The sequence below is a fragment of the Mustela lutreola genome, chromosome 6 (assembly GCF_030435805.1).
Source record: "Mustela lutreola isolate mMusLut2 chromosome 6, mMusLut2.pri, whole genome shotgun sequence".
Classification (NCBI taxonomy): Eukaryota; Metazoa; Chordata; class Mammalia; order Carnivora; family Mustelidae; genus Mustela; species Mustela lutreola.
Genome location: NC_081295.1, coordinates 90,870,779 through 90,892,640, shown reverse-complemented (window position 1 = coordinate 90,892,640; position 21,862 = coordinate 90,870,779). Strand labels below are relative to the sequence as shown.

At 40.4% G+C, this 21,862-nt stretch overlaps 2 protein-coding genes across 6 annotated transcripts in view; one reads left to right on the top strand and one right to left on the bottom strand.

Moving 5' to 3' along the window:
• The window catches only part of POLH (DNA polymerase eta), a 36,799-nt gene extending 29,642 nt beyond the window's left edge, over positions 1-7,157 (bottom strand). For 2 of the 3 annotated variants that reach the window (XM_059178067.1, XM_059178069.1), the window contains exon 1: positions 6,893-7,157. The gene's annotated coding sequence lies outside the window, so the exon portion shown is untranslated. The remainder of the gene's footprint in view (positions 1-6,892) is intronic. The other variant, XM_059178066.1, reaches the window with a different exon arrangement.
• A 120-nt stretch (positions 7,158-7,277) lies between these two features.
• XPO5 (exportin 5) overlaps positions 7,278-21,862 on the top strand; it is a 46,491-nt gene continuing 31,906 nt past the window's right edge. For 2 of the 3 annotated variants that reach the window (XM_059178064.1, XM_059178063.1), the window contains exons 1-10: positions 7,278-7,579; positions 9,169-9,290; positions 10,149-10,221; positions 11,112-11,249; positions 11,388-11,570; positions 15,051-15,077; positions 15,475-15,660; positions 16,259-16,335; positions 19,989-20,088; positions 21,293-21,376. In XM_059178064.1, coding sequence (XP_059034047.1) covers positions 7,475-7,579; positions 9,169-9,290; positions 10,149-10,221; positions 11,112-11,249; positions 11,388-11,570; positions 15,051-15,077; positions 15,475-15,660; positions 16,259-16,335; positions 19,989-20,088; positions 21,293-21,376 — 1,095 coding nt within the window. In that variant the 5' untranslated portion in view covers positions 7,278-7,474. The remainder of the gene's footprint in view (positions 7,580-9,168; positions 9,291-10,148; positions 10,222-11,111; positions 11,250-11,387; positions 11,571-15,050; positions 15,078-15,474; positions 15,661-16,258; positions 16,336-19,988; positions 20,089-21,292; positions 21,377-21,862) is intronic. The other variant, XM_059178065.1, reaches the window with a different exon arrangement.

Below are 21,862 nucleotides of genomic sequence, written 5' to 3'. Positions count from 1 at the left end.
CCAAGATCAAGTTGCATGCTCTATGAATTGAGCCAGCCAGGTGCCTCCCAATCTAAGAACATTTAAATAATGTGGCATCTACCACCAGACATCCTAATTTAATTAGTATGGTTGTGTTTGTGCCATCTCAACCTATTGATAGTAATGCTATGAGCTAGAAATGGCTGGGGGCACTTACCGGGGCCCCAGTGAGCTTCCCACAGACATCTCCCCTTTCCAAAGGAAAAGATACAACGGAATGACCATTACTGTTCTTATTATGATTGCAAGATTCCCTTCAGCAATAACCATCAGGAAACTAAAAAAATAAAGGTAATTTATTATTTACAGGACTGATTCTAAGGTATCAGAAAAGTTTGAGAGGTTATTTTTTAAGTCTGAGAATGCTTAAAAACTTTTCCATATAAACAAATGGTAATTGCTTTTTTGCTTTACACCATTTTGGTTTATGAAAGGTTTCATAGGAACGCTCTACTTTCACGGGGGTGCCTGAGAGCCTCAGTTGGTTAACCATCTGCCTCAGGTCATGACCCCAGGGTCCTAGGATAGAGCCCCAAATGGGGCTCCCGGCTCAGCTTCTCCCTCTCCTCCCCGCTTGTGTTCTCTTTTGCTATCTCTGTCTCTCTCTCAAATAAATAAATAAATAAATAAAATCTTAAAAAAAAAAAAAAAGGAATGCTTTACTTTCAGATAGTGGGGTTCACCTGCATATGATATGTTAAATATGAAATAATACTAAACCTTCTTTATGCATATCCTTGTATGGATATATAAGCATTTAAGAAACATGAAATTACTAAAATTATATTATTAATATTTTTTAAAAAGATTTTATTGATTTATTTGACAGAGATCACAAGTAGGCGGAGAGGCAAGAAGAGAGAGGGGGAAGGAGGCTCCCTGCTGAGCAGAGAACCCAATGCAGGGCTCCATCCCAGCACCCTGGGATCATGACCTGAGCCGAAGGCAGAGGCTTTAACCCACTGAGCCACCCAGGCACCCCGGATATATTATTAACCTTAATTCTTTTTTTTTTTTTTTTTTTTTTTTTATTTTTTTTTTAAAGATTTTATTTATTTATTTGACAGAGAGAGAGATTACAAGTAGGCAGAGAGAGAGAGGAGGAAGCAGGCTCCCTGCTGAGCAGAGAGCCCGATGCGGGACTCGATCCCAGGACTCTGAGATCATGACCTGAGCCGAAGGCAGCGGCTTAACCCACTGAGCCACCCAGGCGCCCTATTATTAACCTTAATTCTAATTATTATTTTAAAATGTTATGTGTCACTTGGGGCGCCACGGCTTAGGTGGTTAAGCATCTGACTCTAGGTTTCAGCTCAGGTCATGATCTCAGGGCTGTGAGATTGATCCCATGTTAAAGTCCTCTCTGAGCATGGAGTCTGCTTGGGATTCTCTCTCTCCCTCTGCTCCTCCCCCTCTCTAAAAAGGGATGTTGTGTCACAGAAATACCAAATTTCCTTGTCAACTGCATTATAATGAGCTCTCAGGAGATCTTAAACTATGGACATTTTTAAGTCTTTTGTCATTTACAGTTGTTTGCAAATGTGTTTCATCTTCCAGAAATTCATGGAAAGGACACTGACAAGTACTCTAGAATAAAGATTTCTGATAACTTTTATTTTTTTATTTTTTATTTTTTTAAAGATTTTATTTATTTATTTGACACTCAGAGATCACAAGTAGACAGAGAGGCAGGCAGAGAGAGAGGAGGAAGCAGGCTCCCCGCTGAGCAGAGAGCACGATGTGAGGCTTGATCCCAGGACCCTGGGATCATGTCCTGAGCCGAAGGCAGAGGTTTTAACCCACTGAGCCACTCAGGCGCCCCAAGATTTCTGATAACTTTTAGATCATACAACTGAACTGGGTAAGAACTGATTGAACACTTATAAAGAAACTAATGGTTTCACAAAACTGTTCCCCAAAAAATCAACAAGAATGCCATGGGACTGAATAAGCTGATAAGGATGATTATAATTTTTTATGACTTTTTTTTATATGAAACATCGTTGGTTCTTCAATGTTCTGTTTTTTCCAGTTTTAAGAACCTCTTTTCTTAAGCTATCTCTGACTTATAGCAATTTGGTAAAGTATACTTTTAAGAACACAGATGAAACCATTACTTTTTCTCCCTATCTGATCCCTCCAGAAGTAGAAAACTGTCAGTTAATATTCTTACTTTTGTGACAATATAATTATCTGCATAAATTCAATAAGGATCTGTTCTTCTTATAACAGGACCCAAATGGAAAATATGGTTATACAGCCCAGACTTTCACTGGATGCCATATTTGAGAAAGACATACATAGATATAGTAGTTAAGGAACTAAGGTTGACTTCATGGAGCCCATAAAGCTCCTTGAAAAATCAGCTTGGTACCTTACTTACAGAGTTCCCAATAGCCCTCCTAAGGAAGGTCACTTCTTGGCAAGCCCAGGAACCTCTCAGGTTATTTTAGGAACCTCAGGAAGAGAGGAATTCACCCAAATTTATAAGTATTGCAGGCAAGGCCTACTGGCAGGTTTCTGGATTGGCTTCCTAGACTTGAGAAGCTTTTAAAAGCAATCTGAAATTCCTTATGAAAAGTTCCAGCAAAGCAGACTTAAAAGTCTCTATGGTCAATTCTTGCCGCAATTATGTAAATTCTTGCTGCAATCATATAAACAATCAACCAAGTTTAATGAGATTAGACTTATTTTACAAACGAATTAGGCTTACTTCAACTATCTCTGATAGAAATGGGGGTGATTTTGAGACAAAGAATGTTTCAGTAACACAGCTTTGTGGAAATCAGATTCTATTGCTGTTATTTGTCTCTGAGATTTTGTTTTCTACCTCTAAACTGGACTGGATCCTGAATTCTAGTTTCCTCCAATATTTGGCTACAACTCTTCAAACTAACATTTCCAAGTGTTATCCTACCCTTGGAAACACTGAGAACTAAAATTGCCCTTTCCCAAAGCCATGTAAACTGAAGTGGGACTTGATATAAACTTAAGAGACATCACCACAATAGTTCATGTATAGACAATTTTTGTTCCTGTTATTATGTGGGCCACTCAGAAAAGATCACCAGAGCAATTCAAACTGCAAACCAGGAAAATCTAAGATTGCCCCTGTCTGCCTTCACTCCATCTGAAGAGCGTTGAGCCTGACATCTAGAAATCTCCCCAACTGCTGCCTTCAGAACTCAGAAACTGCGATTATAATCTCCTCCAAATATTAACCTTTGTTTTTATTCCTTTTGTTTCCATAGAAATACCTCTTATTAAATGCCTGAAGCACATACTTCTACCATGTAGGCCTGTTAAAAGAGAGAGAGCAGGCCCAAACTGGAGTCACTTATACCAAGTGCATGTCACCAAACCAGAGTGTACCTAATTTCAGTTTTAGCCTCTTCCAGCATGTAATCTTAACCTGTCAGTCTGGAATTTCCTGGTCAGCACTACTGCCCCGACTTCCCCCCAAAAGAAGGTGGCCTTGCTTGAAACAATCCACTCTGACAGTAACTTTCTTGTCATGATCCCTTCTGCCCCTATAGAAGTCTTTCATTTTGTACAACTCCTAGGTTTCTTTTTGTTAGATGGGATGCTGCCCAATTCACAACCTTTGATTAAAGCCAGTAAGATCTTGAAATTTACTTTTTTTTTTTAAACAAAACAAAACAACAACAACAACAAAAAACAAGGCTTACCTTGGGGAACCCAACTGCATGACCACCTTCTGAAATGAGACCCAACCCCTTAATTATTCTCAGGACTAAGAAACTGGTTCCTTTGAATATGAAACACTCTAGCAATCAGGACAGGCTCAAACCTACTTAAGCCATATGGCTGAAGATGTTAAAATATTTCACAGTATTACCCGAATCCTTGAGCAGATTTCCAGGGCTAGCCAAATAGTCGGGATCATTGGCCTACTTTCATGGCTGGACTCTTTCAAGTTTGGGACAATGGCTAGAGACTGCATTTCAAACTATGGCCTGTATAATTATTTAACCCTGACTTTTAACATACCAGCTTTATCCAGGCAGTTAATGTCCTCATCATGGACTCTGGCATCACAGGGTAGATTGTTGTGTAAACCCTGACAGTTGTTCTCCCCCATCCCTTTTTCATAAGGGAGATGCCTGATTTAAGCTTGGATTGCAGAGGCATCCACTTCAAAGATGACTACCTTTTTTTTTTTTTTTTTTTTAAGATTTTTCTATTGGGGCGCCTGGTTGGCTCAGTGGTTTAAGCCTCTGCCTTCAGCTCAGGTCATGGTCTCAGGGTCCTGGGATCGAGCCCCGCATCGGGCTCTCCGCTCAGTGGGGAGCCTGCTTCCCCCTCTCTCTCTGCCTGCCTCTCTGCCTGCTTGTGATCTCTCTCTGTGTATCAAATAAATAAATAAAAATCTTTAAAAGATTTTTCTATTTATTTGACAGAGAGAGATCACAAGCAGGCAGCGAGAGGGGGAAGCAGACCCTCCGCCGAGCAGAGTGTCTGATGCAGGGCTCAATCCCAGGATACTGAGACTACGATCTAAGCCCAAGGCAGAGACCCAACCCACTGAGCCACCCAGGCGCCCCCAAAGAGGACTATCTTGAATAAACACACAGCCAGACAAATGACTAAAGTGCCAGGCCCAACTGAGCACTCCTTTGTTTTAGAATTCTTGGTTGATTTCAATAACTGGACATTTTTGGGTGCTTACTTTTTTGTTTTCCTTTTTTCTGTCTTCCTGCACTTTAAATTCCCGCTTTTTTCTTTTTTTTTTTCTTTTTTAAAAGATTTTATTTGATTGAGAGAGAGGACAAATGCAGGGGGGTGGTTTGGGGAGGGAGAAGCAGATGCCCCACTGATCAGGGATCCCCCCCCGTGGGGCTCAATCCCAGGATCCAGAGATCATGATCTGAGTCAAAGGCAGACACTCAGGCACCCCTCCTGCTCTTATTTTTTAAGTTCACCCATGAAATTCTTGATTGCCACCCTCAATCCCAGTGAAAGTAGAATCCTGGGCCTATGCTAGCTTGCTCTCTCTGTACTGGTAATCTTGTGCTGTGCCCAACTGCTGTGTCTTGTTAGCTCTAGGGCTTGTAAGGAATAAACTTTTTCAAAGTTTCCTGAGGGTCACCTGCTAAAGTATCCTGCAATCATGCTAAGAACCATAAGACACTGGTTTGGAAAGAGGAGATGTCTGTGGGAAGCTCACTGGAGCCTAGGTGAGTGCCCCAAACATTTTTTTTCTTTTCTTTTTTTAAGATTTTACTTATTTATTTGACAGGGATCACAAGTAGGCACAGAGGTAGGCAGAAAGAGAGAAAGAGCAGGCTCTCCATTGAGCAGAGAGCCTGATGTGGGGCTAGATCCCAGGACCCTGAGATTATGACCTGAGCCAAAGGCAGAGGCTTAACCCACTGAAGGCCAACCAGGAGCAACCTCCCCCCCCCCCCCCCGCCATAACATTTCTAACCATAGCATTATTATTGCTAGGCTGTGATAGCACAAAACACACCCATACCAATTAAATTAGGATGTCTGGTGTTAGAAACCAAATATCAATGTTACTTAAATGTTATTTATTGTTTTAAGGCATTATTATTAACAGACCAAGACAGAACAAAACAGGGTGTGACCTGGACATTGTGATTTTTAAAAACTCTCCAGGCAGTTCTAATACGTAGCAGAGATTGCTAACAACTGACTTAAAGTAATTAAGATACTTATGGAAACACCAGTAATCCCTGATTTAAATATGAGAAACATAGGTTATACAGTTGAGTAAGCACTGGGCTGTATTAAAAAGAAGCGTCAACAATTAACATTCACCTTGAAAAAAATGGCATGCAACTAACAATGACAGAAGATTAATGTAAAAAAACAATGAATTAAAAAATCTGAGTAATCAAGGCATTAATTCCTTGTAAATTCCACTCACTGAAAACTGGAAGAATGTGTAACTTTAAATATTTGTTAAGTTAAAACCGTAACATGTCAGAAATCACCTTCCATGAAAGGAAGTGGTTTTTGTGTTGCACTCCAACAGATAATGCCAGAATAAAAACAGTAAACACACTGTCACACACACACACACACAAATATAAACCCACCAGGGAAGTACCATGCTAGATGCAAATAGGAGAAATGGCGTTAGAGGAAGACGTGATTTAAATCCAGCAAACACTTTACTGAGTAAACAAACACAAAAACCAATAATGAAGCTGCTCAAGCGTGCAAGTTATGTATTGTGCTGAAGAAAGCAAGAGCTTTTTAAAGATGGAAAAATGAAACACACTCGCTGCCAAAAAACCCCCCTTCCCGAATAAGGAGGACAGTTTTGAAGTCTTATATGTAGCACTTCAAATGATCCAAACTGCATAAACCTTCAATAATTGCAATTATATCTCGACTCATCACCATCTGTGCAAAGTTTGGTGCCGTTCAGGCGACAACACATCTAAGGAAAATAAGCATAACTGAAGAGGGAGATTTATGAGCTAGGGAAAATGCCGTTTGTTTTTTTTTTAAATTTATTTATTTGACAAACAGAGATCACAAGTAGGCAGAGAGGCAGGCAGAAAGAGAGGGAGAAGCAGACTCCCCGCTGAGCAGAGAGCCCGATGTGGGGCTCGATCCCAGGATCCTGGGATCATGACCTGAGCCGAGGCAGAGGCCCCAACCCACTGAGCCACCCAGGTGCCCCGAAAATGCCGTTTTCCCACAAGAAAATTCCTCTTAGGGAACCATACCGGGGCCTTACGTCTAAGCATGCTCTTCTGTTTCACCGAATTTCGGCCCAACGACACCACCAGCCACTGCTATAGCATAAACCAACAGCCAAGACAACATGAAAAGTCTGAAAACAGCGATACTGAACGGTTCTAAATTCTCTTACCAGTGTGGCAAAGCACCTGGAAGAACGGGCAACCACGGACGCCAACGATGCCAGGCTCGCTGTCCACTGGAAGGAAGGTGAAGGAGTCCTGAATATCTGCCCTCTTTCCAGGAGAGGACCAGTCGGCTTCGAGATTTATTTCCCGTGACGACGGAAAATTGAAGCACAGGTCACAGTCGACCACTGACGCGGGCACCGCCCGCACTGCCCAGCCGGCCTACAGAGGGTTTGCGCGCTCAATAGCCAGCACTCCAAACAGAGATCAGACAGCGCGCGCGCAGCAAAAAGGCCGTTGAAGCGCCTGCGCACTGCTGCCCTTCCGTCCTCCGCTCCGCCTACCGAGAAGCAACCGTCACACCGGAGCCGCCACTTCCGCGGGCGCGTGCGCAGTGGCGAGTTGGGCGCGTGCGCAACCCCGGTTCCTTGCAAGCTGGAGCTTCTACAGCTCACGCTCCTCCTCTCGCTCCCCACCCCCCAGCCCGCCGCTGCCCGGTACCAGCTTGTGGTCCTGCGAAGGGAGCTGTCGGTACCTCGTGCTCCTGGGCCGGCCGTGGACCGCGCTTGCGGCGCGTGGCACTAGCCATGGCGATGGATCAAGTGAATGCGTTGTGTGAGCAGCTGGTGAAAGCGGTGACGGTCATGATGGACCCCAGCTCCACCCAGCGCTACCGGCTGGAAGCCCTCAAGGTAGACGGAGTTTGGCGCCCCGGGCCTGCCCCAAGACCCTCCCCCAACCCCAGCGGTGCCCCAGCCGCCTGAAGCCGTGCTGGTTTTCCGCCCACGCGGCCCTTGGACCTCCTTTCCCAACCCCGGGGGGCCTTAGCCTTTCTCCTCCCCGCCCTCCGCGGCTCTTCTCACTCCGGGCTTTCTCTTCTAGCCGCGCCTGCCCTTCTCTCGGGACCTTCCGATTCCTTGCTGCTTCTCATCTCACTGCCACTTCCCGCTGCCCTCTCCTCTCCTTTCCCCACTTCTCTTCAGCCCGCACCACAGCCGGATGCTTCTGTTTTATTACCGAAGCCCCACATCCCCTAGCATTCCCGTAGTGCACGTGCCCATCACGTCCCCAACACCAGCTAGCTACGTTCTTGACGGTCTCCCCTGCATTACGTTTCCTTACATCTTCGTGACTTGTCCTACTCGAGCTCCAGCCTCCCAGCGCCACTTTATTTACTTTTTTAGACTCTTCATTAATCCTATTCTGTGTCTTGGGTTATCTCTGGGCTAATTCTCACCCCCCCCCCCCATGTTCTTTTACTGTGTTCTGTTCTCAGGCTGTTTTGCGCAAAGATGAACTTCTACCACTTACTTTGCATTTTAACAAGGGTACTTTGGTTTCCTGAAAGTAGTTTTCTTGAGTCCGGATGCTCAGCTCCTGGGACTGACTTTTGTGTTACAGTTTGGGAATGCTAATACAAATTGGGATGCTAATAAAATGTGAACTTATTCCCACATCAGACTATTTGTGTGGGGTGTGAGATGGTCATTAGGAAAAAACACCTGTGCATACATTTTTTAAAAGTTTTTTTATTAATTCCAATTAAGTGCTGTGTGTGTTTTAAATCTTTTAACTTTATAGAGTGAACATCATTTGGGAAAAACTTTACTTTTAAAAACATAGATGTCTGCCACAGGATTTGGAATGAGAAAAAGTTGGGTTTCATTAGTTTTTTTTTACTGTGAAATACTAAAAATATACACAAAGTAAAGAGAATACTACTACAGGAGTTAAACAGATTTTGCCACATTTGCTTTATTCCTTCCCCCTACCTTTTTTTAAAGTAAATCCTAGAAATTGTCATTTCATCCCTATATACTTCAGGGGTATAACTCTAGCAAATAATTTTTTGCTTGTTTATGTCAGTCTTGTTTTTTTCAACATTATTTGGCCATAGCATAGAAAATATAACTATCCAAGTGAAAGGAATGTTTATCAGTTCTTTATTCATATATTATTGATCTAAATTTTGCAGTTTAAAAATATATCACAGGTTGGAGTTTTTTTTTTTTTTTAATTTTTTTTTAAAGCTTTTATTTATTTGATAGAGCTCTCAAGTCAGGAGAAAGGCAGGCAGAGAGAGAGAGAGGAGGAAGCAGGCTCCCTGCTGAACAGAGAGCCTGATGCAGGGCTCCATCCCAGAACCCTGGGATCATGACCTGAGCCGAAGGCAGAGTCCTTAAACCACTGAGCCACCCAGGCGCCCCTAAAAAAATTTTTTTTAATCCCCACTCTCACTTGCTTCCTAAGGGAAATACTAACTTTTTTTTTTTTGTTTCAGTTTTGTGAGGAGTTTAAAGAAAAGTGCCCTATCTGTGTCCCCTGTGGCTTGAGGTTGGCTGAGAAAACCCAGATACCCATCGTCAGACATTTTGGCCTCCAAATCCTGGAACACGTTGTCAAGTAAGGAGCTTTTGGACAGTACCACCGAAGTCTGTGAGAGAGCAAATCTTTATTTGTTATATAACTCATAGAGATAATCTTTAGGTGAGTAGAAAAGAAAAATTGCCAAGAAGAAAGGAATGATCCCCAAGAGATTATCACAGCCTCAAGAGCTCTCTTAATTCAAGACTTAATCTTCCTCTTCAGTTTCTTCAGTTATGTAAAATACATGGTATATACTAAGCATTCTACAAATATTAGCTGATAGTTCAATGAGTATTGAGCTCCTGCTATATGCCATGAGATCTCAAAGTCTTTTAGGTAATTAAATCTATGATTAGGGATTGTGCTTTTAATTTTTTTTTTAGTTTGAGTGTGTTCCTTCTCTGAATGGCAAATCTGAAACAGGGTTATATGAGAAAAACTGAAAATCCTTCCTAACTTGAGTCTTTTACCCCCAGTGTCTATCAGAGGAATCAGCTTTTAAGACTTAGCCATAGTTTTTGTGGGATTGTGTTATCCATAAGCCAGCACAAAAGAGGAGTTAATAGTATCACCATTATTATTTTCTGAAAAGCAACTACATTTGTATATATTTGCTTTTGGGCTATCAGTGAAATCAAGGGGGAAGGCTAATCTCACAAATCCTATGTGAATTTCAATTAGTGGACTACTTCCTATATAGAACTTTTTCCTAAGAATTTTTCTGTCAGCATTTTTGTTGAATATAGAGTGTTCTTGTTCATTCTTTGAAGGGTACAAAATCAAAAGTATAATTTCTTGGTGGAATCGCTAGCATAATACAACACAAAATCAAAGCCAGTCACTTACGAAGACTTCTAATGTGGTTCTTTTGACCTTACACATTTTGGTGGCCAGGTTTCGGTGGAACAGCATGTCTCGATTGGAGAAGGTCTATCTGAAGAACAGTGTCATGGAGCTGATTGCAAATGTAAGGAATGATTGGTTGGAAGACTTGTGTTTCAGAGGTAGTTTAGACTAAGGGTGACTTCTTTAGCATTTATGTTCACTAGTTCTGCGTAGGTTGGACAGCATGCTCAACAGAGATGAGAGAGTTTCAGCAAATGAACAAGATTCTTAGATCTAAATTAGATTGTACTTTGCTGTTTCCTTTTATTCCAAACTAAATTACTGTATGATTTTAACAAAATACAAAATATGCAGGATGAATTAGTATTGGGAATTAGAATAGCACTTTGGACATGCTTAAAATCCACAGCCTTTTTTCTTCTTTATTACAAATGGCATGAAAAGTTGAATTCCTACCTTTTCTTCTCCAAAGTTGAGCGCCTTCAATAGATCCCCTTCAAAATTATTAATCATCTTGGGATTTGTTTTTTGCTAGTTCTTGGAAAACTTGATAGAAATCCTAATTCACTAATTTTGATACCAAACTCCAGAAGGACAAGTCCCAGGAATAATTTGTCTCTTACAATGCTAAAACTATCGGTAAAATATTTAGTTGCTACTCCTGTCTCATTTTATCAGCTTCTTACTGTCTTCATTTCTGTACTCTTCAACTTTGGCGTTCTGAGAGTCTCTTCAGTTTGTAAAGGAAAACAATGATGTCTTCCTTGCTCTGTGCAACAGTCACTTTATTAGCTGATTCAGCCCTTACTTAAGTTTTAAGTGAGGAAAATGGTTAGTGAGAATGCAGGATAAGTGACTCAGTCGTGGAGAGCAGGTTTGTTTACTCTGTTTAGTTTAAAAGCAAGCCTGCTGTGGAGTTCCATACACTTACTCAGCATGGGGTTTGGGTTTTTTTTTTAAGGTTTTTTAAATTCAGTCTTGCAAACCTCTTACTATCCTATTCTTTTTCAGGGAACACTGGATATTTTGGAAGAGGAGAACCATATTAAAGATGTTTTGTCTCGGATTGTAGTAGAAATGATCAAGCGGGAGTGGCCACAGCACTGGCCTGATATGCTAATAGAATTGGATACCCTTTCCAAACAGGGGGTATGGAATATAACTATATCAGTTCATTTTATTTTGGGGGCCTGTTCTAGAGTTTGTTTTGTCAACAGAAAAGAGCTTTTTGGCATACCTATGGTGAAAAAGAGGTTTCAGTTTAATCAGCTTATTTCTATTGTATAGGAAACACAGACCGAATTAGTGATGTTTATCCTTCTACGACTGGCAGAGGATGTAGTGACCTTTCAGACACTACCACCTCAGAGAAGAAGGGATATCCAGCAAACATTAACCCAGAACATGGAAAAGATCTTCAGTTTTCTACTTAACACGCTTCAAGAAAATGTAAACAAGTACCGACAAGTGGTAAGGGCTACCCTATCTCCCAAAAGTTCTGTTTTCTATTATTAGTAGTTTTGTTGTTTGTTTTGTAAAGTTAAAATAATCTGTCAGCAAGGAATTAGGGTGTCTAGATCAGCAAAAGAAAACCATTTTATAAGCAAAAGAGAAACAGATGACAGGAAGAACTGGAACTAATTTTCCGAGAAACTCAGGTCAGTGAGTTCCCATGTTAAAAAAATAATCCTTTATAGTAAGAAAGTTCTTAAAAACAGTATTAAAATGGTTAATTCTTAATATTTAAAGTATTTAAAGCCCAGATTCTTGGTAGGTCAGGACAGCATCCCTTTTATATTTTGATCCCATATTTAATCCTGGTCCCTTTTGCAAGAAATTGCCAGGTTTTGTTCATCTTGATTATATGGTTCTTGGTACAGGTTTCCCCTGCTACCTGAAAGAAGAGCATTCCTTTGAAATCTTTTGTAAGCCCAAATGGCATAAAATGAAGAAGAAATTAACGTTAATTTATATGGGGTAATTTTTGAGCATTTCCACACTTAAGAAATAACCTCTCCTTAACTTTTCTGACACCTTAGGACATATCTTGCTAACAGATATACAAAATAAATCAAGAGAAAGCACAGATGGTCACAGACACAGTTCATAGCTATGGCTGCTTGGTGCTGAGATGCTGAGTGTGGTTTGTGGGAAAGGAACTTAGTGGTACCTCCATAAGGTCTAAGGTCTTGCTATGAAACAAGCACTGAAAGCTATTTTTGCTTTTCGCCTTTCTTTAAAGTAAAAGCAGAAAATCCTCTTCAGATTTTCAGTTAGAGAAAACAGGTACTAATGTGGGTCTTGAGAAAATCAGTTTCCTAACACGAGCTTACAAAAAGTGGGAAATACCTGTATTTTACTCTTCCCGACAAAGTATTCTACAGAAAAAGGCAGCTAGATACTGTGTTTCCAACCACTGTCATTTTTAAGAGAGCCTTCAGAAGAAAGCCATGTGAAAGTTCATCTAGTACAGTGATTCTCAGCAAGGGACAGTTTTGCCCCACATGTATCACAACCAGGGGGCGGCTGCTGACATCTAGTGGGTAGAGGCCAGGCATACTGCTTAACATTGTATAACACACAGAATTGTTCCTCCCCAATAAAGAATTATCCAACCCAAATTGCCGATAGTATTAAAGTTGAAAAACCCTGATCTAAGGATGCCTAGGTGGCTCAGTCGGTTAAGCCATCCAGCTCTTGATTTCAGTTCAGGTCATGATCTCAGGGTCATGATTGAGCCCCACGTTGGGGTCTGCACTGAGCATGGAGCCTGCTTAAGAGTCTGTCTCTCTCTATCCCTTGCCCCACTTACCCTCACCTAAAAAAAAAAAAAACAGGAAAAGAAAAACCCTGATCTAGAATTCTTACATGTGCTTATTTCACATAATAGAATTAATTAAAATTAGTTTTTTTTAATGCCCCTGGCAGCTTTTAGAGAAGTGCTAGGTACTAACACAAATGATGGGAAAGTACTGTGAGCTGTTGGAGTCGGGAGGAACTCATAGTAAGTGCCTAATATATGCCATATACTTGCACTTTACATGTTACTTAATCTTCAAAACAACCCCAAAGAGAAAGTACAGTCTCCATTGTATGGATGAAGAAACCAAGGCCCACAGAATAATTATTGAAGATCCCCTGATAAATGGTTATAGTGGAATTCAAGTCTCATTCCTTATACTAAAATGGTCTATTTTACCCCAAAATACCTCCCCAAAATCTTTCAAAAGAAAATATCAGGAAAATACTTGCACTCAAAAATTTACGTGTATTGAGAGTGAAGGAGGGATTCTTTTCCTTCTCATCTAGGAGAATTCATCTGTAGGAGAAGGGGAGCAAACTATGACTCCTCAGATGCCCTGACAGTCTAGCCAACGTGCCCCCAGCAGGGCAGTGAGTGTTGATGGCCTGAGACATTAGAAAGCCCCACATCCACTGTGGGGTTTTTCTTAAGTCTCTGTTTCAGTTCCCTTCATCTGTTAAACCTGTACCTCTTGTGTCCAAGACCAGAGCACACCAAGAGCTATCTTGTGGACCCAGAACAACTTTTTTGCCTAAGAAATTCCATCCCTTCTCTTTTTACATCTCAACTTCCAGCTTCCTTCCCTTCACCCTCCCAGGTGGGGAGTAGGTTGAATGGTAAACAGTGATAGGATGGGTAGGCACATTCTCCCTGTCCAGTGACCTGGGCCCTGCATTGGCCCAAGGGGGCATAGATGCTTGAACAGGGGCTGAAAAACTGTTGGAGAGGAAAGACTGAACTTCGCTGTTGTCACTTGGATTCATTTTCCTTCTTGGGCAGCATCAGTAGTAAATGCTGGTGTGAGAGGGTTCTCTTCCTCTCTGCCCATTGACACCTCTATTCCAATCACTGATGATGAAGGCTTAATACTTGTCCTTTAACAAATGTATTCTTTTGTTTTTGTTTTTGCTTGTTTTTTTTTTAAAGATTTTATATATTTATTTGAGAGAGTGAAAGAGCACAAGCAGGGGGAGCGGTAGAGGGAGAAGCAGGCTCCCCGCAGAGCAGAGAGCCCAATGTGGGACTCGATCCCAGCACTCGATCATGACCTGAGCCAAAGGCAGACGCTTAACCATCTGAGCCACCCAGGCACCCCAGATGTATTCTTTTGTAATTGTAGAACAAAATTGAAATTGTAGAACAAATCCTTTATACTCCTAATAGCAGTGACTTTTCAGGGACTTCCAAAGTTGTTGTTCCTGCTTCTGTTCCCCTTTATCTGTCTTCAGGAGTTAATCTTAATTTTATTTTTAGAAGTTTTTTTGGGAAAATATTAATTTTGTACATATAAATTATAAGCATCATATAATATTTATGAAATTCGAAGTATAAAAGTTGATATCAGTTATAATGTAATAATTGTACGTTTACTGAATGGACTTTATCTATTTAGCATGTGATACTTGTGCGTGTGATTTTCCTGTAGTTATGTCCATACAAACATGGTCATAAATTATATTCATTTATTTTTGTCTCGCTTTTTCCGTTTATATTACATCATTTTAATATTCTTTTGTTAGTCATAACTTACCTTTATTTGAATATGAAAAATGGTCATACTTTGTTTTGAATTATATTTCTTTGTTTTGAATTATATTTCTTTGATTCTTAGCAGTGTGGAGCCCTATTCATCTGTTGCATTTCTTTCTAAACAGTGTTCTTTGAAGCTGTCTTTGTGGACTTAATGTTGTAACAAATTTGTGTAAGCTTTTTAGATACTAACTTTTGTCCTATTGCTAAAATTAAAATAACCTGTCCTCCTTAGGGGAAATAACAGCTAAATGTTAGTCCAGTTGTATTCTTTTCCAAGGTTAAAAGTTGAGTCTATTTAAAATCATTATTCAAGGGACTTTATTAAGTGGGTGGAAAGTTATTACATAGCCTTTGCTCATTAAAAACATTGGATCCTTATACTTCTTTTCTTTCAGAAGACAGATAATTCTCAGGAGTCAAAGGTAAGAGCTCTTGTGGAGTTGGAAGGAGACTTCTTTGAGGCTTTCAGGTACAGAGATGCATATACCTAGTGGAGGGTAACCTCAGCCTTGTTTTAGGTGACCACTGAGCAATGGTAGAAGGGAGTTAGAATTACAGTTTTTCCAATTTATCAGAGGAGATGAAATGGTTACCCATGCCAGTATGATCTTATTGACAGACATTGAGAATGCTGTTTGAGAAGTGGTTGTACAGCAAAAGAAGACCTTTGAGTTCCCTGTCTGGCTGTTACATGAGTACCTTTTTTTTTTTAATCGTTTTCTTTTTAGAATTAGAGACTAGAAGGAGCTCAGGTATAACCACAGCCTCTTTGTCCATCAGTGAAGACTTAATGATTAAAAGTTTTTTCTTTTCACACAGGCCCAAGCAAACTGTCGAGTAGGAGTCGCGGCGCTGAATACTCTGGCAGGCTACATTGACTGGGTGTCCATGAGTCATATTACTGCCGAAAACTGTAAGCTCTTAGAGATGCTCTGCCTGCTTCTGAATGAACAGGAGCTTCAGTTAGGAGCAGCTGAGTGTCTTCTCATTGCAGTCAGCAGAAAAGTAAGTTACCACTTCAAACTGACTTTTATCCTCAAAGTCTCTGCGGGGTGGTGTATAAGTGTGTCTGAAGTGTATGTTGTGGCAGGAAGACATCAGAAAGTTTGGGATTTCTTTTTGCCTGACACCAATTTCATTGTCTGCCTCCGACCTCTTTGGATAGTAGCTTTCCAGGATTCTAGGGATCCATTGGCAGCATATACAGAGATTTGTCGGGCTACCTTATTCTTTTTTTTTTTTTTTTTTTTAAAGATTTTATTTATTTATTTGACAGAGAGAGATCACAAGGAGGCAGAGAGGCAGGCAGAGAGAAAGAGGAGGAAGCAGGCTCCCTGCTGAGCAGAGAGCCCGATGCGGGACTCGATCCCAGGACCCTGAGATCATGACCTGAGCTGAAGGCAGAGGCTTTAACCACTGAGCCACCCAGGCACCCCCCATTTTGATTTTAAAGAATTGGCGTTTTCTCCAGTGTTTAGTTAGCCCTGGGACCATGAGAAATTATGAAGTCAATATATTTGATTATATAGGTATAGGAAATGCTAGTAACTTGGAGGCTTTTAATAACAGTTTGTATTTCCTGTTTCCCTAAAATTGGTTCTAGGGCAAGTTGGAAGACCGGAAGCCCTTGATGGTCTTATTTGGGGATGTTGCCATGCATTACATACTCTCTGCTGCACAGTGAGTATCTACTTTTCTATGTGTTTTCTAATTTCTTTGTTATTTCTGTAGTTTATACCTGTATATCTGAAGTTCCTATCTGAATGCTGGCAGTCAATTGACAGTGTTTTTAATTTGAAAATCAAGCAATCTTAATTTTTAACCTTTTTAAAGACCTTATGCTGGAAAGAAGTTGTGGCCATTGACTCTATATGCAGTCACTTTCACAGTTTTCCCCATTCTTCCCAGACAGCTCATCTCCTTGATTCTGTTTGCTTCTGGTGATCCCCAAGCCTCCTAGTAGCGCTGGTGCCTAGGCCTGAGAATGCTCTGATCTTCTGGACCAGAGTCTGCCCCAGAGCCTGCCTTGACTGCAGAACTCCAGACGCTGCTCCTTCCTCTCCTGCTCAAAGTAATCAGTGCCTGAAGTGCTGAGGCTCTTGGAAGCAGCAGGAACAGTGTGTTCAATGAAAAGTGCATGCATGGGACCTGCAAACACATTCTGTGTCCTAAAATACTGGCTTCCACTTTTTTTCATTTTTAATTGCTTTGTAAGATATTTGAGTATTTCTTGATACATGTTTCTTACCAGGAAGACAGGTAGAACTGTACTGCAAAGACCACTGAAGCTTTTTTTTTTTTTTTTGGGATACCATTCTCTTAGTCCTAGGGACAAATGAAAAGAGATACACACAGCTTTTATGATGGCTTTCTTTTCTCTGGAGACTAGTTCTGTTTTTAAGGGATCTTTTTAATTAAATTCATAACATGTCTTTTGGGTGGCCACTCTAATTAACTGTTCCCCAGGCCCATTTTCTTAGTTTCATAGAAACTGTGACATTCACACCTAGGTGTCCTGTATCCGTTTGTGTTACTTACTTTACTGGTTAGTAAAACAATAATTCGAACCCAGGCAATAAGACTTGAGAGCCTCCGTTAGAAACCATAATGTCATAGTGTCCCTCAACATAACTGGAGCCCAGGTCTTGCTTACCCTGAGGCCCATGCTTTTTATGTTATACTCAGCTGCCTCAGGAACACAGCTAATATGGCTGCTGCCTACACTAGTTATTATTAATTCTTTCTTGTGCGAAGAGTCCTGCATCATTTCAGTCAGGTTTTGCCACCAAGTAAGTTATAATTTTTTTTTCAAAGATTTTATTTATTTATTTGACAGAGAGAGAGATCACAAGTAGGCAGAGAGGCAGGCAGAGAGGAGGAATCAGGCTCCCTGCCGAGCAGAGAGCCGGATGCGGGGCTCGATCCCAGGACCCCGCGATCATGACCTGAGCCAAAGGCAGAGGCTTTAACCCACTGAGCCACCCAGGCGCCCCTATAATTTTTTTTTTTTAAAGATTTTATTTTAAAGAGAGAGAGTGCACTTGTGCGGTTTTCGGGGAGGGGCAAAGGGAGAGAAGCTCACTCCCTGCTGTGCGGGGAGCCCAGTGTGGGACATGATCCCAGGACCTAGAGATCATGACCTGAGCTGAAGGCAGACACTGACTGAGCCTCCCAGGCCCCTTTTTCAAAGAGTTGTTGGATTCTAAAATAGTAGCTAAGAGATTATAGATCTGAACTAAATGACTTTGAGAAGTGACACATAGAGTTATGTTTTTATTGCTTTTTATTTTTTTTATTATTTAAAAAAAGTTTTTTTTTAAAGATTTTTTATTTATTGATTTGACAGAGAGAAATCACAAGTAGATGGAGAGGCAGCCAGAGAGAGAGAGAGATAGGGAAGCAGGCTCCCTGCTGAGCAGAGAGCCTGATGCGGGACTCGATCCCAGGACCCTGAGATCATGACCTGAGCCAAAGGCAGCGGCTTAACCCACTGAGCCACCCAGGCGCCCCTGCTTTTTATTTTTAAGGCTTACATTTTAAGAGCAATTTCAGGTTCACAACAAAACTCAGAAAAGGTACAGAGCTTTCCCATGCCTCCACCCCCCCAACATGTGTAGCCTTCCCCATTAACAACATCCCCAATCAGAGGAGTATATTTATTACAATTGATGAACTTACACTGACACGTCATAATCATCCAAAGTCTGTAGTTTACTTCAGGGTTCACTCTTGGTGTTGTACATTCTATGGGTACAGTTTCTGGGTTTCGACAAATGTCTAATAACTTGTATCATTATAGTTATTCTACAGAGTATTTTCACTGCCCAAAAGAGCCTCTGAGCTCTGCCTATTCATCTCTTCTCCCCGACCCCAACCTCTGGCAACAACTGATCTGATCTTTTTACTTTATCCATAGTTTTGCCTTTTCCAGAACATCATATAGTTGGAACCACATAATGTATAAGTTTTTCAGATTGACTTCTTTCAATTGGTAGTATACATTTAGAGTTTTTCCATGAGTTTTCATGGCCTTGATAGCTTGTTCCTTGTTAACAGTGAATAATATTCCATTGTATGGATATTATACCAGTTTATTCATTATTATACCAGTTTATTCATTCACCTACCAAAAGGCATCTTGGTTGCTTCGAAATTTTGCCAATTATGAATAAAGCAGCAATAAACATCTGGGTTTAACATGGTATAAACATGAAGGTCTTTGTGTGAATGTGTTTTCAACTCCTTTGGGTAAATACTAAGAAGTATGATTGCTGAATTATTTGTTAAGAGTGTGCTTAGTTTTGTAAGAAACTCAAATTGTCTTCAAAGTGGCTGTACCATTTTGCATTCTCACCAGCAGTGAATGAGAGTTCCTGTTGTTCCACACCCTTCACAGCATTTGGTGTTGTCAGTGGTCTGGATTTTGGCCATTCTAGTAGGTGTGAGTGGTATCTTACTTGAATTTGCAATTTCCTAATGACATATGTTGTGTAGTATCTTTTCATATGTTTATTTGTCATCTCTGTATCTTTGGTGAGATGTCTGTTAAGCTCTTTGGTTTGTGTTTTAATCAGGTTGTTTTCTTATTATTGAGTTTTAAAAGTTCCTTATATATTTTGGATAACAGTTCTTTTTTTTTTTTTTAAGACTTTATTTATTTATTTGACAGACAGAGATCACAAGTAGGCAGAGAGGCAGGCAGAGAAAGATGGAGAAGCAGGCTCCCTGCTGAGCAGAGAGCCCGATCCCAGGGCTCTGGGATGCCAGGACTCGATCCCAGGACCCTGGGATCATGACCTGAGCCAAAGGCAGAGGCTTTAACCCACTGAGCCACCCAGGCGCCCAGCAGTTCTTTTTTTTTTTTTTTTTTTCTTTCAGCAGTTCTTTTTTAGATGTGACTTTTAAAGATATTTTCTCCCAGTCTGTGGCTTGTCTTTTCTTTCTCTTGTTATAACCCTTTCAGTTTTGTCCGTGGTGTAAGGAATTATTAAATGCTTTCCTACACATCTCTTTTTAAGTCTTCCCCGGGTATCAGTGAATGCTTGTAAATGTGTGCATTGTTGTATGCAGTCCTACTCAGAGTTTATGTTATTAATCCACAGTACTCAAGGACCATATAATGTGCAGAACTAAATTGCTTCTTTGAGAGATAAGATTGCATTGAACCCTGTTCCTCATTGATCCTTCAGTGTTTGAGGTTTTTTTGCTTTTTAACTTTAATAATCAACAGAAATTTGAATGTTGAAGCACAGACCACATACAGCTCCATTTGATGGGAATCTTTTTAGTTCTCTTGATGTGCAATTAATAGCATTTATTTTCTCATTTCACAGGACTGCTGATGGAGGAGGCTTGGTAGAAAAACACTATGTCTTCCTGAAGAGACTGTGTCAGGTGTTGTGTGCTCTGGGGAATCAGCTGTGTGCATTACTGGTGAGCACTTACTTTCTGGAGAGTTTCAGGGCCATTTGAGCAGAGCATTTAGAAAGTTAACGTTTGTATAATGAGTGAAACCTGCCATTAATTTTAGCCTTGTGGAGCATTGCCCTACAGGTTATTTCATGTGATTTTATAGATTAAGTTACTGTAACAGGGTTCGAGTGAGTGAATTTCTTTTAACAAGTCAGTTATTGATGTTAACAGGAAGCATCCACATCTTATTCCATGAAGTCAGCATTGCTATTCTTGTGAATTTTGGTACTTGTAGAATGTCAGTTTGCTAGAGTCCTATTAGATCATGAAATATTATGCATTTGAATAAAGAGCCCTCTTCTCAAATTTAAAGGATTTGTGTTATTGATCATAAAGGAAAACTTTAATGTGATTGACCTAGAAATACCTGTCTTTAGGGAAATATTTAATAACTTGTCTTACAAATTGAGAGATAGGACATTGGTACAGACAATTCGCATCTGATATTATGCCTTTTTATGGTGGTTTGGATGGTTAGAGAGGATAGAGCTTCAGACATACGAAGTGTGCCGTCAAGTAGTTATTTAATAAATTTGGTCACAGAGATGTGAATAGACTAGGTGTGAAGAAATAATACAGATTTTTTCTTTCTGTGATTTCTGAAATGAATGCTCTTTTTCATTTTAGTATTTGACTACAGAATGAGTTTTAATGATGATGATTAAGGAGGTAAAGCACCTTTCCTCTTTTTAGCCCTTGAATTGATGCCTTCCTTAGGTCACAAGGAAGTATAAAGTCCTTTCAAAACTGAAATTGGTGAGGGTTTAAGTTCTCTACAGTTGACCCTTGAACAACACAGGTTTGAACTGCATGGGTCCACTTAGACACAGATATTTTTTGATATAAATACATGCAGTTCTATAAGTGTATTTTCTCTTTCTTAGAATTTTCTTAATAACTTTTTTTTTTAGCTTCCTTTATTGTAAGGACACAGTATATAATACATATATGAAATATGTGTTAATCAGTTTATATTATCAGTAAGGCCTCTGGTCTATAGGAGGCTGTTAGTAGTTAAGTTTTGGGGGAATGAAAAGTTATATGTGGATTTTTGACCCTTAGCCCCTGTGTTCAAGAGTCAGCTGTGTTTGTTACCCTACTCCTCCCGTTGTCCTCTTCCGCCCCTCATCGGCGTCACTGATGTAGTGGTCTTTTTGTCCCTCAGGGTGTGGATTCTGATGTAGAAACACCAGCAAACTTTGGAAAATACCTGGAATCTTTTCTTGCTTTCACAACCCATCCAAGTCAGGTAAACTTGTATGTAGGCAATGTGTGAAAATTTTAGTTAGGTAAGCCAAAATTAATCACTATGGCTTGAAGTAATTAACAGCTCATGTATAAAATGTGACTCTTAAGGCTCTATGAAATAACTGTGATGTGATTTCATTAAGAGAATTGTTGAATCTTCTTCCTGAACGGAGTGTTGCACTGTCTAGACTGGCAGGTTTTCCCCTCACGTAATATTCTGCTGATGCTCAATCAGATGTGAGGTGTGTCCCAGGTGATTTCCCACCCAAGGCATTTTAAACGCAAAAGTCTAATTGATTGTGCTATAAAATTAATTTCACACATTTAAGGCTTTCTTGTAATACCACCCCGAGATTCCCATATCCTTTTTTGCCCTTAAAGAAAGTGCTAGAGGGATGCCTGGCTGGCTCAATTGGTGGAACATGTGACTCTTGGGGTGTAGAATAAAAAAGAAAAAGTGGTAGAGCTCAGCTGAGATTCCAGGAAT